This window comes from Marmota monax, unplaced genomic scaffold, assembly GCF_021218885.2.
Source record: "Marmota monax isolate L192 unplaced genomic scaffold, Marmota_monax_Labrador192_F-V1.1 WCK01_AAM20220418_F8-fsc00084, whole genome shotgun sequence".
Classification (NCBI taxonomy): domain Eukaryota; kingdom Metazoa; phylum Chordata; class Mammalia; order Rodentia; family Sciuridae; genus Marmota; species Marmota monax.
In genome coordinates this window covers 6,640,539-6,655,354 of record NW_026694575.1, presented here as the reverse complement: position 1 = coordinate 6,655,354, position 14,816 = coordinate 6,640,539, and the positions used below count along the sequence as shown (strand labels likewise).

General features: G+C 53.0%; 1 protein-coding gene across 4 annotated transcripts in view; it reads left to right on the top strand.

The window, feature by feature from the left end:
- Nucleotides 1–14,816, top strand: part of Stk10 (serine/threonine kinase 10) — a 105,130-nt gene that overhangs the window by 87,034 nt on the left and 3,280 nt on the right. For all 4 annotated transcript variants that reach the window (XM_046421340.2, XM_046421339.2, XM_046421342.2 and 1 more), the window contains exons 14-18: nucleotides 748–877; nucleotides 2,339–2,463; nucleotides 3,891–4,079; nucleotides 4,511–4,636; nucleotides 8,034–8,147. In XM_046421340.2, the coding sequence (XP_046277296.1) occupies nucleotides 748–877; nucleotides 2,339–2,463; nucleotides 3,891–4,079; nucleotides 4,511–4,636; nucleotides 8,034–8,147 (684 nt within the window). The remainder of the gene's footprint in view (nucleotides 1–747; nucleotides 878–2,338; nucleotides 2,464–3,890; nucleotides 4,080–4,510; nucleotides 4,637–8,033; nucleotides 8,148–14,816) is intronic.

Sequence of the window (14,816 nt, the reverse complement as noted above, 5' to 3'; positions counted from 1 at the left end):
GCCATCCTCCTGCCTCACCCTCCTGGGCTAAAATTTTCAAACTTAAATTTTATTTTCTTACTTGTTATTTTGGCAGGATACCAATACAAAAAAGTGATATGTGTTTAAGGAGAGGGAAATGCTAACTACCCTGAGCTGATGATTGTGCACCGAATACATGAACTTGATTACCACACTGTGCCCCTGAATGTGTACAGTTATCGTGTTAATTAGAAACAGTAGTTAAGAAAGTAGACAGGCATGGTTATAATGGTGTAGTGAGTCCCCACATACCTGCCACTCAATTTAAATAATCGTCCACTCGTTCACTCCTTGACCCTACCGTGTCGTTTTGACTCAAATCTAAGATGTCGTATCACATCATACCTGTAGACATCTCAGACATCACAAAAATAGCCCCCGACGCAAGTTCCTACCTTCTGGGGATACAGCCCAGTGGTAGAGTGCATGGGACCAAAAACAAACAAAAATTAGCCCTGATTTCTAACAACATCTCTTTCCAATCCACTCAGCATCTGCCTTACCAGTAGCTTCATGAAAACCATTTCTTTTTGTGAACAATTTGTTTGCTCCAGGATCCAAAAGAAAGCCCACATCTTGGTGGGTTGCTGCGTCTCTGGGTCTCCTCGACTTCCCCCTCTCGTGTTTTTTAAACGTGCTTCTCGGGTCCTGCTGATGTCCCTCCTGAACCAGAATGAGCTGTGAGAGGCCCAAGGCAGGTAAAGGTCCGCTCCCGCCTCCCCACAGGACCGGGACTTCCTGGCCAAGCAGAAGGAAGACCTGGAGCTGGCCATGAAGAGGCTCACTGCCGAGAACCGGCGGGAGATCTGTGACCGGGAGCGCGAGTGTCTCAACAGGAAGCAGGAGCTCCTTCGAGGTGGGCGGGGACGGCGCCCTCTGGGCAGAGCTACTGTGGCTGGACATCCCAGCCCTGGGCAAGAAAAGCCAGAGGTTTCCTTCACAGTGAGGTCAGGAGCCCCCACTGAAATAGGGAACAAGGCCAGGGGCCAGTTCCTGCTCACACCACTTGACACTGTTCCAGAAGTCAGGGGCAGAGGGAAGAGGAGGACACAGACGCAGCGCGAAGGCCACTGTACGCTAGTGAGCTGCATTAAGGGGGTGGCAGAGACAGTACTGAGCCCCCTCTCATCCTCGCGTGTTGAGTGACGCTCTGCCAGGCCATTGCTAGTCCCCCTTTATACCTGATCTTGGGGGACCCTCAGCTTACCCCTGGGAGCCAGGCCCTGCGGTGATCCCAGTTTTTATAGACGAGGAAACTAAATGTCGCAGTTACTAATTTTGGGTTGAGTGGCCTCCTCTTCTGGGGCAGCACTAACAAAATACCAGGGATCAGTGGCTGACAAACAGCAGAAATTAATTTTTCATAGTTCTCGAGGCCAGGAAGCCCCAGGCCAAGGCACGAGCAGACTCTGGTTTGGAGGGCCTCTTCCTCAGGACAGTGCGCTTCTTGCCCTGTGCTGCCTTCACAGCGTCTCCCTCTGAGCCCGTTGCTGGAGCAGAGATGCAGTCAGGTTGTACTTAAAAAATCCTCCATGCCGGGCGTGGTGGCGCTTGCCTGTAATCCCAGCAGCTCGGGAGGCTAAGGCAAGAGGATCATGAGTTCAAAGCCAGCCTCAGCAACTTAGCGAGGTGCTAAGCAACTCAGTGAGACTCTGTCTCTAAATAAAATACAAAATAGGGCTGGGGATGTGTCTCCGTGGTCGAGTGCCCCTGAATTCAATCCCTGGTACCCCACCACCACCACCACCAAAAAATCCTCCACGGCTGTTTCCTCCCCTGCGTAGAGTTGAGCAGTTTGGCAGAGGTGGAAACTGAGGCTAGAGAGCTTCTCTCTCCTCCCCAAATCCCAGCCCAGCGGGGTGCCAGGCCGCTCTCCTGTTTCTGACTCAGAACAATGCGCCTCTCAAGGCCCCAGTTCTCAGCTCTGCCAGAGGGCACCACTGTATGTGGGGGAGGAAGTGTCCTTGCGGATGTGGCATCTGTGCTGTACCCTGCTTCTGTCACGGGCAGATGGGAGGGCCTCTGTGGGAGATGCATGGAGACACAGCATGAGCAACGCACCGTTGACTAGGTGCAGCCCTCCAGATACGCGCCCATGGGCACCCTGGCCGTGGCCTTCCTGCTGCGCTGGGCTGCTGGGAGCTGTCCTCCCTTAGGCTGTCCTCCCTTAGGAAGCTTCCAGGACTCACCATGGTCTGCTGAGGTGGCACGTCACCTCAGCAGGCCGGCCATCAGCTGGAGAAGGCCTGACGGGGGCAGGAGGGGAAGATGCGTGTGGCCTCTGGCACCTCATGAGGTGGGTGGCGTGTCCCTGCAGACCGGGAGGCAGCCCTGTGGGAGATGGAGGAGCACCAGCTGCAGGAGAAGCACCAGCTGGTGAAGCAGCAGCTCAAAGATCAGTACTTCCTCCAGCGGCACCAGCTGCTGCGCAAGCACGAGAAGGTGAGGCTCGGGGAGCTGGAGGTCGCGGGCTGCGAGGCCAGGCTGCAGGGGGACTGCGTGGCCGCCTCCTGTGCCCTCAGGGGAGCCGTGTGGCTGTGGTGAGGCTGCAGGAGGTTCTCCAGGGCCGTTGGGTGCTGGCTTGGGGATCGGGAAACCACGCAGGGATGCAGATGGCCCCCGCAGCTCCCTCGCTAACCGTCGCCCCTATGGTGCCTGTCCTCTCTCACACTTCCTTCTCTTTTCCCTCTTTCCTCTCTGTCCTCTCTCCCTCTCTCCATTTTCTCTATTCCTCTCTCCCGTGCATTTTCTCAGAAGACTTTCAGGGTTCCCCTTAAAGCCACCTCTGCTGGGAAGAGCCCCTAGCCCTGGCAAGGGCCCCTGATCTGTGACCAGAGCGCCTTCTGCATCTGTGCTGTTGTCTTGGTTCAGTCCCCTTAGTAGGGACAGTGTCAGATAAACCAAGGTCTGGATGCACAGCCATTGAAGTTGATTCCCATTCCCTATCTCGGGCACAGATGGAGCCAGCATGCTGTCAGGAGGCTTCCTGAGCAGCCGGTGCCCGGGCACTGCTGAAATGCAAGTGGGTATCAGGGGAAGGGGGAAATTCAAAATTGTTAAGGCTCTTGAAAATATAAATTTAGTCGTGTGGTGGCACATGCTTATAATCCCATCGGCTCCAGAGGCTGAGGCAGGAGGATCAGAAGTTCAAGGCCAGCCTCAACAACTGAGCAAGACCCTGCCTTGAAGTAGGAAATGAAAAGGGCTGGGAATGTGGCTCAGTAGTAGATCACCCCTGGGCTCAATCCCCAGCACTGCTCAATGAACGGATGAGTGCATGTAAGTTTATATGTGACATCATGGTGACCTGTCCCCTCTAGTGTGTGCCATGCTTTGAGACATTAGGCAATGCTGGCGCACCATCGTCCATTAGCTGGTGAGAATCCAGCACTCTTAGCACTGCCGACTCTCCTCCCTTACCCTGTGAGTCCATCACCACAAGTTAGAGCACCGGAGGTTGGAAGTGCACCCCCTACACTTGACCTCGACGTCCCAGCACAGGGGCGCTGCCCTGCAGTAGTGTGCGGTAGGGTCACTGCCCCTGGAGATCACGTGGCTGCTGGGGAGCTATGGATCGGCGCCTTTGACAGCATCCTGAGTGTGACAGACAGCATATCACTAGTCCAGAGAAGTTCATGTTGCAAACTGTGGTTTCTGCTGAGTGCAGGTTATTGCCTGTTTTGTAAAGTCCAGCCCACCTAAGCCAGGGGCTGTGCAGGAGATGCCCTCTATTAGGAGTGAACCAGCACCAGCCCTGCTGTGCTGAGCATCCTGGCCACATGGTCCTGGGATTCCCAGGTGAGCCTGGTGGCCTCTGACCATGTCGGGAGCTCAGCTGACCTCAGCCGCTCGTCCCTGTGTCCCCTCAGGAGCGGGAGCAGATGCAGCGCTATAACCAGCGCATGCTGGAGCAGCTGAAGGTGCGGCAGCAGCAGGAGAAGGCGCGGCTGCCCAAGATCCAGAGGAGCGAGGGCAAGACGCGCATGGCCATGTACAAGAAGAGCCTGCACATCAATGGCGGGGGCAGCGCCGCTGAGCAGCGCGACAAGATCAAGCAGGTGGGGCTGGGACCGGCCCAGCATGGTAGAGCCTAGTGCCTCTGTGGATCGGGGGATGGTATAAAATGTGCACAGCTCTTGGGAGGGCACGCAAGACCAAGCCATGGCCCGGAAGCTTCCTTAGCCCCCTAGTCAATCAGCCCGCTGGACAGAGGCAGCGTGGTGCGAGCTGCAGGCTGTCACCACCCTTCCTCCAGCTTCTGCTGGTGAGCCCTTCCTCTCCTCCAGCAGGAGCCCTGGGCGTGGGCCTGCACACCTGCCCTGGCACTGGTCACATTGCCCTGTCAGGTCCCTACCAGGAGGCTGGGGGCTCCTTAAGGGCAGGGGCCGGGTCCCCACCCAGGCAGAGGACTTTGAGCAGTGGGTGCTGCTGGGCAGGGCTGTGCAGGCAGTCCCCCAGGCTGGCCCTGAGGCTCCACCCTCTCCTGCAGTTCTCCCAGCAGGAGGAGAAGAGGCAGAAGTCTGAGAGGCTGCAGCAGCAACACAAGCACGAGAACCAGATGCGGGACATGATGGCGCAGTGCGAGAGCAACATGAGTGAGCTGCAGCAGCTGCAGGTGCCGCCTCCCCCGCCCCATGCCTGTCTCCGAGCCAGGCGGGCTGACCCAGCCTGCCGTGCAGTCACCCCCTTAGGCCCTGCGTTTCACGTCCCAAAGGTGGCCATGGGGCGGGTGACAGTGTGGACTTGCGAAGGAGATGGTGGAGTGGACGGTGCCTTGCCCAGGGTCTGGCAGGGGACATGTGCAGGTTTCTCAGTCATCACTGTGTTTGGGAAAGACACTTCCGCTGACTTCTTTTCCTGTGGAAACCCCTGGCCTCCTCAGGTTTCCTGGCCCCTGGGTTTGCCCCTGGGCTCAGGGTCATTCGCAAGCCAGGAAGAGGTTCCCTGCGGGAGGCTCCCAGTGCCACGGGCTGGTACTTGGAGCCCCCTTGTGGTGAAGTGAGGCATTGCCACACTGAGAGAGCCCTGGGCTTCAGAAAAATGTCTCAGGCAGCTTCTGGAGAGGCAGGGAGGAGCATCACATCACTGGAGCCTGCCAGGCAGGGGCTCTGCTACAGCCGTCTGTGAGGCTTAGTGAAGCCACTCGCATTCCCGCACCCCGTTTCCCATCCCTGCCTCATGGGGTGCACCGAGAGCTGAGAACCCCTGTGAAGGCTGAGCAGTGGGGGTCACCGGGCTGCTAGGAGGATTATTTCTAACTAGCTGGTTCCTAAACTCCCACAAACCATTAGCCTGAAACCCAAAATAAGAACCCTAAGGGTTCTGCTTCCGCACCCAGTGGAACTACGGTATCGGCATAAAGGTACTTTTCTCTGCTTGAGAAGCGCCTTGGAGCAAGACAGATTCTGCAGAGAATGAAGGGGAACTTTCTGCTTCTGCCAACCAGGGATTCCTGGGAAGAGCTGAAAAGCAGATCACTCAGCTCAGAAAGAGAGTGGGAACCCCCAGATGAGGAGTGCGTGCCTGCTCAGGCTCAGCCAAGCCCCGGGCCAGCCGCGCCAATGGAGCAAGGCCTAAGCCACTTAGTGAGACCCTGTCTCCAAATGAAATATAAAATGGGCTCAGTGTTAAGGATCTTCTGGGGCTCAGTCCCCAATATAAAAATAAAAAACAGGAAAAAAAATAAATAAAAATAGAGTGTAGGTGGGTTTGGAAGAGTCAGCCAGGTCCGTGGCCCTTATCCTTTGCCAGAACTCTCTCCTGAGGAAATGATACATGATGTAAGAATTATCCATAAATTATATGTACTTCCTAATATGTGATATCATTAAAATGATTATATAATTTCCGTAAGCATATATTTATACACACAGATTTTTTTTTTCTTTTTAAAAATCGATTCTTTTTAGTCATACATGACACAGGTTGTTGTAGTCTCCCTGGACTGCCCTGAGGGAACACCCTAGCTGGGGCTGGGGCTGGGCTCCGTGGCAGAGCGCTTGCCCAGCACGCTGTTGCCAGGCTTGGTGGCAGGCACCTGCACTCCCAGCTCTCGGGAGGCTGGGCAGGAGGGGCTGGACCTGGGCGCTGGGGGCTATTGGGCCAGCCAGCCAGGCGTCTGCACTTAGTGGTGGTAGGTTAGTGCCTGTGACAGCCACTGCGCTGGCAACCGGCTCGCAACGAAGCGAGACACCAGCTCCTAAGAAAAGATAAACACCGCAGACTCTGTGGTTTAAAGCTTGGGAATTGGGGCTGGAGAGAGAGAGAGAGGGAGAGAAGGAAGGAGGAAGGAAGGAAGGAGCATTTCTCGCAGGTCTGGAGACTGGAAGTCTAAGCTCAGGGCACCTATGGAGAGGTGCTGGTGAGGGTCCTCTTCTTGGCCTATAGGGGACCTTCTTCTGTGACCTCAAGTGCTAGAGAGAGAGGGGAAAGAAGAGGATGGGGGGAGCATGCGCACCCCCGCTGGCAAGCTCTCCGGCCTCCCTTCCTATGCGGTCACCGGGGCCACCCTCCTGACCGCTCTCACCCTCCTCTCAAAGGCCTCCTTTCTAGATCCTACCACCTCAAGAGCTAGGGTTCAACATGAATTTGGGGGAACACAGCTCAGCCTGTAGCACAGGTTCTACATGGCGTTATCTATTTGTTTATTTATTTATTAGATTTTTTAGTCATAGTTGGACACAATATCTTTATTTTATTTATTTTAATGAGGGGCTGAGACTCAAACGACCCCAGCCCATATTTATTTATTGATTTATTGGGGATAGCAGGGATTGAACTCAGGAGCACTCAACCCCTGAGCCACATCCCCAGCCCTATTTTGTATTTTATTTAGAGACAGGGTCTCACTGAGTTGCTTAATGCCTAGCTAAGTTGCTGAGGCTGGCTTTGAACTCACGATCCTCCTGACTCAGCCTCCCAAGCTCCTAGGATTAGAGATGTACACCACCGTGCCTGGCGATATGGTGTCATTTATAACAGTGAAAATCAGAAGCCACCCAAGTGACTAAAAATAAGGGAATGTTTAAGTAAACTTGATGAATACATATTGTGAGATATTCTAGGTATTAAAAATATTATGTGCAGGGGCTGGGGTTGTGGCTCAGTGGTAGTGCCCTTATCTGACATGTGTGAGGCACTGGGTTCAATCCTCAGCAACACAAAAAATAAATAAATAAAATAAAGGTATTTTGTCCATCTACAGTTAAAAAAGTATTAAAAAAATATGCATAGGGCTGGGCTGTAGCTAAGTGGCAGAGCGCTTGCCTCGCATGTGTTCCATCCTAGCACTACAAAAAAAATGAACAAATAAAAAAAAGGCATGCTGTCCATCTACAACTACAAACATTTTTTAAAAAATAAGATGACCGATTTAAGGTCAAAAAATGTTATGCATAATACTCTTCTTTGCAAAGAGGCTTATCTCATAGTGTCGAGCCTGGAGGGGGCGGGGTTTTGGAATAGCACCTCGGGTGAGCCACAGCGGGCAGAGCCGGGCAGCAGGTCTATCTAAAAGTGGGCCTCCGTGTGGTGGGATCAGGGCGAATGCCATGTGTAGGGCTAACAGTTTTGTTGGTTTATTAAACCATATGTTCACTTTTTAAAATTCAGACAATGAACAAAGCACCAGCCTCGCTGCACATCCCACCGGCAGCGAGAGGAGCAGATACCGTTAACGCGTAAGGTTCCCGGGCGCCTCTGGTGCGCATGCGTTTCCGTGTATACAGTTATATATAAATGAGGCTTATGATTAAGGACTGGAGGTCAGTGGGGCACAGTGGGGCTTCGGGCAGACACTTTAGAACCCTGGATCAGGCCAGGCTCAACCCAGGATGTTGAGGCAGGAGAAGTGCAGATTGGAGGCCAGCTGGGCACCCCGGCAAGACCTGCCTCAAAACCAGGGAAGAAGTGACAGCCAGTGAGGTGGCGCCCACCAGCCGCTCACCGCGGCCTCCACGCCCGATGCCCTACCTTCTGATGGCCACACCTGTTCTGCCTGGCGTTTGTTTCAGAATGAAAAATGTCACCTCTTGGTGGAGCATGAAGCCCAGAAGCTGAAGGCCCTGGATGAGAGCCACAACCAGCACTTAAAGGAGTGGCGGGACAAGCTGCGGCCGCGCAAAAAGGTACAAGTGGGGCGGCCACAGGGGCAGCCGAGGTCTCCGTCCCTTGGTGGAGTCTTGCTTTGTGGCGTCCCTAAAGTGGGTCTGCAGTCTGAGAGGGACCTCTCCAAGCTGTGGTGGTCGACCACGCGGGCTCCCCCTCTGAGCGGCAGCCTCCTTGCCACACAGGTCCAGAGCCTCTGCTGAGCTCTGTCTCACAGGCTGGAGGACCCCCGTGTCGCAGAGCCCAGCCTGTAGGCGTCACCAGGTCGGAATCTGCCCGGCTGGGTCACTTTCTGAGTTAGTTCTCTAGTGTGTGTAACAGGTGGCCACGGCCTGGAAGGGGGGGGGGGAGCTCAGGGTAGAGCTCCTGCCTGGCCTTGTAACCTCAGCATTCAGTCCCCAACACCACCAAACCCAAAAGGCCACCCACTTGGCCATATGGCCAACAGCGCTTACTGCCCCATGGTGATCTGTTCAGGGTCTCCCAGGGCTGTAGCCAAGGTCTCCGCTGGGCAGGGCTGTCCTCTGGTGGCTCTGGGGAGGAATCACTTTGTGAGCTCATTCAGGTTTTGACAGACTCCAGTTACTGAGGCTCCAGGTCTGAGGTCCCCTTTGCTTGCAAGACGCAGCCTGGGCCTGCTCTCTGCTCTCCAGGCCGCCTGCATTCCTCCACCTGGGCCCTCCATTGCCAGAGGGCAAGGCCTCCTCTTGCTTCAAGTCTGTCACCCTTTCTGCCACCAGCTGGAGAAAACTCTTTTAGAAGGTCCATGTGGGCTAGGGATGTGGCTCAGTGACCAACCACTGACCTAGCACCTGCCCTGCCCTGGGTGTTCTCAGTGCCACAAAAACAAAACAACAACAACAACAAAATAGGACCATGTGATGGGATTAGGCTCCCCAGTGGTCTCCGTCCTTGTAAGGAGTGGGATGGTCTTTGTAGGTCCCCACCCTCATGGAGGGGGAGGAGGACAGGGAATCCTAGGAGTCACCCAGGGAATCCTGCTTCCTGCTCCTCTGCATCCAGATCACCTGGCCTCCTTTGGTCTTGTATTTCTATTTATTTATTTATTTGTTTGTTTATTCATTCATTTATTTATTTATGTTTTTCGGTGCTGGGCATGGAATCCAGGGCCCCAGTGTGCTGGGCAGGCACTGCATCCTCCTTCATTCAAGGCCAGCCTCAGCAGCTCAGCAGGCCCTGTCTCCGTCCCTTGTTGCTGCCGTCCTGAGCAGCTGCACTCCCCACCCCAATCTCTTCAAACTGCCCTCTAACTCACGCTAGCTCCTGCCGCCCACCCCCATCACCCTCCTGCCCCTGTGACCCTCTGGCACCCAACTATGTGAACACCTGCCCAGTGATTCTCGAGTCTTTTGGTTCTAGGACCTGTAGACACTTTAAAAGTCAGTCAGATCCAGGCACAGTGGTGCTTGCCTGGGATCCCAGCTTCTTGGGAGGCTGAGGCAGGAAGGTCAGAAGTTCAAGGCGAGCCTCAGCAACTTAGGAGACTTCAAGCATCTTAGCAAGACCTTGTCTCAAAAAATAAAGAGGGGACCAGGCACAGTGGCACATGCCTGTAATCCCAGCAGCTCAGGAGGCTGAGCTCAAAAATTTAGCGAGGCGCTAAGCAACTCAGTGAGACCCTGTCTCTAAATAAATACAAAATAAGGCTGGGGAGGTGGCTCAGTGGTTGAGTGCCCCTGAGTTCAATAGCCGATACAGAAAGGAAGGAAGGGAGGGAGGGAGGGAGGGGCTGGGATGTGGCTCAGTGGTTTAAGCACTCCTGGGTTCAATCCCAGATACCAATAAATAAATACCAATAAATAAATAAGGACTGGGGATGTAGCTCAGAGGTTGAGTACTGAGTACCAATCACCAGTACCAAAAATAAAAAATAAATAGTATTTCAGAACCCCCAAAAGCTTTGGGCTTATCTTTATAGATATTTAGCATTTTAGCTGAGAATTTAAAAAGTATATTTATTACTCACAAATAATAAATACTACATGTTTACATAAATAAAACATATTGGTGAAAATGATCACATTTTCCAAACTAGATTGGAGAGAAGATTGGCCTTGTTGTACATTCAGCAAGTCTATTTGCTATCCAGTTGGAAGCAGATGGCTGGGCTCTTCTTGGCAGCGGCATGTTGAGATACATTATCGTGGTTAATGTTTATGAAGAAAATCTGGTTTCACACGATATGTGTTTGGAAAGGGAGGGTGTTTCAATAGCCTTTCAGATAATTATATATATTCTTTGATAAAACACCAGAATGCGACAACGCTTTTTTCTTTTCTCTTCTCCCTTCCTTTCTCCTCCTCGCCCCCTCTTTTTCTTCTTTTTTTTTTTAATTTTATTTTTTAGTTTAGGTGGACACAATATTTTATTTTTATGTGTTGGTGAGGATGGAACCCAGTGCCCCGTGCGTGCTCTACTGCTGAGCCCCAGCCTCAGCCCTGGTTGCATGGCCACCAACATAGTTCAATCCTCAGTACCAAAAAAAAAAGTCATGTCCATTGATATCACTGCTGACCTCATTGGAATGATCTTTAAGTGCTGAGACAATATCAAATTCAGGCTGGTGGATGCCGGTTTTCCAAAGTTCTAGATTTTGCTGGAGTGCTCAGATCCTGTGCACACTATTAGTTCCTTTCCTTGAATTGATTATTCCTTTTCAAGGAAGTGTGTGCTAAACATCCACAGTTAGTCATTTTTAAAAATAAAGATGATGTTCCACGACAGAGCAGACGGTTCAGCTCACAGCCCACGCGCTGCACCATGTCCCTAAAGAACACGAACTTGAAGGTAGGCCTTCCTGTTGGTGCTCGGCACAGTTTCCAGGATATTGGCTTTTTCTTCCCCTCCGTGTTGGGGATGGAGCCCTGGGCCTTGCTCATGCTAGCTGGTGCTCTATCACTGGGCTACATCCCAGCCCAGCTTTATTTTTTAAATTGAAAACACTTTATTTCATTTTATTTTTTTTAGCTCTGTGTACATGGTGATGAGGTGCCGATGTGTTACCTTCTCCTCAGGCTCCAGAAGTTTTACCCTTTGTTGCTTTTGCACTGTTTGAACAAATGTGAAAACAGTGAAAAGGGTACATTATGTGTCACTCTTCAGAAAAGCTTTCTGGCTTCAGTAACGGTCCCCTCAACCAAAGGGTTCCCCAGGGGGTCCGTGGACCACACTTTGAGAACCACTGCTCTTGCCTCACCACCTGTGAGTCTCACCCTGGCTCTGAGTGACTTCAGAACCTAAATAGCTCCCAGTAGCATGGATGCTGCCCTCCTTCTCTGCTGGGCTTTTGCCCAAACCGTTCCTTTTGCTTTGCCAGGAATTCAGTACCCACAGGCCTTTGCTGGCCACCCTGGCTTAGACTGTGCAGGTGACCATCCTGGGCTCTGAGGACCCTGCCCCTGTCATGAGGTCACCAAGGTCTGCCATCGTTAGCTTGGTCATTCATTCGCTGCTTGTTTCCATGCAACAAATTCTTCCTGGGCACGAGCTAAGTGCCCCGCAGGGTTTTCACACTGAGGATCCCATAGGGATCAAACAGGTCCGGCCCTCAGGGAGCTGACCCTGCAGAGGGCAAGGAGCAGGGAAGGGAACCAGGGAGGGTGGGGGCTCAGATGGTGGGCAGGAAGCCTCCGGAGGGCATGGTGACTGACAGGCCTGAGGGAGGGTCAAAGGGAAGGGGCTCCCCACCTGGGGGGGGGAGCACTCCGAGCCCTGGAAGCAGAAAGAGCAATGGCCCTGAGGCGAGGCCCTGCTGTGGTTGAGGGGCCACGAGGAGGCTGGAGGCCCAGCCGAGTGTCAGTGGTGGAGCCAGGCCACAGGAGCTGGGCCAGAGGGGCGGGGCCTGGGCAGGGCCTGGCTTTCACTCTGTGTGACAGGATGCTTCTGAGGGTCCTGGGGGGAGGACTGGGCGGGCAGGCTCTGCTGCTGTGGAGGGAGAGGCCCGGGCAGAGACTGCTGTAGTGACCTGCACCAGAAATGATGGTGGCTTACACCAGAATGGGATCAGGGAGGCGGGGGTTTCCCACTTTTCCTCTCTAAGTGCTGCTTTCTAGAAGTTCCTGATGGCCAGCGACGTCAGGACCTGTGGCCAGCCACGTTGGTTTGTTTAATGGCTCACGTGGGCTGGGCTGGGGCTCAGTGGCAGAGCGCTTGCCTGGCATGTGTGAGGCCCTGGGTTCGACCCTCAGCACCACATAAAAATAAATGAATAAAAGTACTGTGTCATTCTACAGCCGGAAGAAGAAAGAAAGGGAAGGAAAGCAATGGCTCACAGGACTGTGGGTCTGGTGACCGTGGTGTCCGCAGGGTGGGCCCCGGCTGGAGGCCCTGGGAAGAGTGGCAGGTGCAGTTCTGAGGCCCAGGAGTCTGGAGGCGAAGCTCCCTCTTCCGTTCTCTGAAGGCCCCACTAACCGAATGCGCCTTCCCACATTACAGAGATATCTGCCTTTCCTGAAAGGTTCATGATTCAAACGTCAGTCACACCTGAAACACCTTCCCAGTGACATCTGGGCTGGTGTTTGGCCAAGCCAGCGAGTGCCATGACCTTGCCAAAGTTGTCACGTAAGACGAGCCACCATGGGGCCTCAGTGGGGTCTTTTCTAAGTGGAGAGGTCAGTTTTACACAATCTTAACACAAAGAAAACCACCAGCCCACGGCAGAGGACACGCCTCTTCCTAAACTCAGAGGAGCTGCCCTGACTGCGCTTGACCTCGTCCCCGTGTGTCCTGGTTTGCTCAGGCATCAGGCATCCATTCTGCTTGCTGGGCCTGTGGTCTGGACAGGGGACAGCTGTCCACCTCTGCCACACGGTAGCCTGGCAGGTCCTTGAATCAAGGCTTCCCTTCCTGCTATGGGAGCTTTCTGGCTGGAAGTTGGCCAGGCCAGACCTTCCTGTTGGCGGGCCAGGCTCCTGGGTTTCTGTAGCCATAGCTACCTGGGACTTGACATTTAAATAATGTTCCTGCTACTAAGAGTGGACCCTGGCCTCAGGCAGTAAGCTCTCACCTGTGCTCCTACCTGGGCATCGGTACCCTGAGAGTGAAAATGACCATCTCTTGACCTCTGGCAGCTTTCTTGGACCTGGATGCCTTGTGGGGGGCCTGGGCTCTAGGGAGGCACCAGTGTGTGGCTGGGGTGCTAGCACTGGCCTTTTCCTGGGGAGGCTGCCTCTGCAGAATGCTTTGTAGAATTCTTCTGTGAATAGCTCCCTGGACTGCTGCTGGAATGACCAGGGGGCGAAGGTGTACATTCTGGAATACGTGGTCTTATATGCTCTTGTGTTCCAACAAGCAGCCTTGATCTCCCTCCCTTGAGAAAATGATTGTATACTGTGCAGTACTTTTTTTAAAAAATTCAGATTCCAGCCAGGCATGGTGGTGCACACCTGTAATCCCAGGGGCTTAGGAGGCTGAGGCAAGAGGATCGCAAGTTCAAAGCCAGCCTCAGCAATGGCTTGGCACTAAGCAACTCAGTGAGACCCTGTCTCTAAATAAAATACAAAATAGGGCTGAGGATGTGACTCAGTGGTCGAATGCCCTTGAATTCAATCCTAGTACCAAAAACAAAGAAAAAAAGAAAAATTCAGGTTTCTTTCAAGTAAGTACAGAACACCTGGTAGGGTAAATACACATTGCTTAGATCATTGTTAAGTCATAATGAGGCCTTGGGACAAGTCAAGCCCCCTCCCCCAACCCCTGAACTTTGCCTTTTCTTTCATACCAGGGATTGAACCCAGGGCACTTAACCACTGAGCCACATCCCCACTGGACAGAGTCTCACTGAGTTGCTGAGGGCCTCGCTAAGTTGCTGAGGCTGGCCTCCAACTTGAAGTCCTCCTGCCTTAGCCTCCCAAGCTGCTGGGACTACAGGCATGTGCCACCACGCCTGGCCTTGCCTTTTCAATTGTAAAATGTACATAATACTGCTTCCCTGAAGCAGGTGCTCACACACTGCTGCCTGAGGGCCACATCTGGAGCACAGCTGTACTTGGTCACTTATGCCTTGTCTGTACCTGATTTGGCACCACGGTGGCAGCTGAGCAGTTGGAATAGAAACTGTGTGGCCTGTGAAGCCCACTGCCTTTGCCACGTGACTCACAGCAGGGAGGGGATTGCTGACGTGGCCTTAGGAGCTGGCACAGAGGAGGTAGAACAGAGCAGTGCCTATGAGCCGTGGTGTTGCAGCCAGACAGGTGTGGATGGGGTCCCGGCTTCACCACCACATGTTGCATGTCCTGTATCTGAAATGTTTGGGACCAGAGTGTGGTGTTTTAGACTTTCTGATTTGGGAATATTTGCATATGTATAATGAGATATACTGGGGACAGGATGAGAGACTAAACACAAAATACACAAAATCCATTTATGTTTGATGTTTATCTTATACACAGAGCCCAGAAGTAATTTTGGAGTATTTTTGGTTTTGTGTTGTGGTGTTTTAGTTTTTGTTTTTTGTAGTGCTGGGAATGAAATCCAGGACCTCACACAGGCTAGGCAAGCGCTCCGCCACATTCCCCGAGGGTAATTTTATATGAGACTTCCAGCGCACCTGTCTTTTGACTGTGAGCCACCTGTCCTGTGAGGTCAGGTATGGAATTTCCCATTTGTGGCATCACGTCTGGCACTTGAAAGTGTTCAGAGCAAGACAAACTTTACTTCTGCCTCAGAGT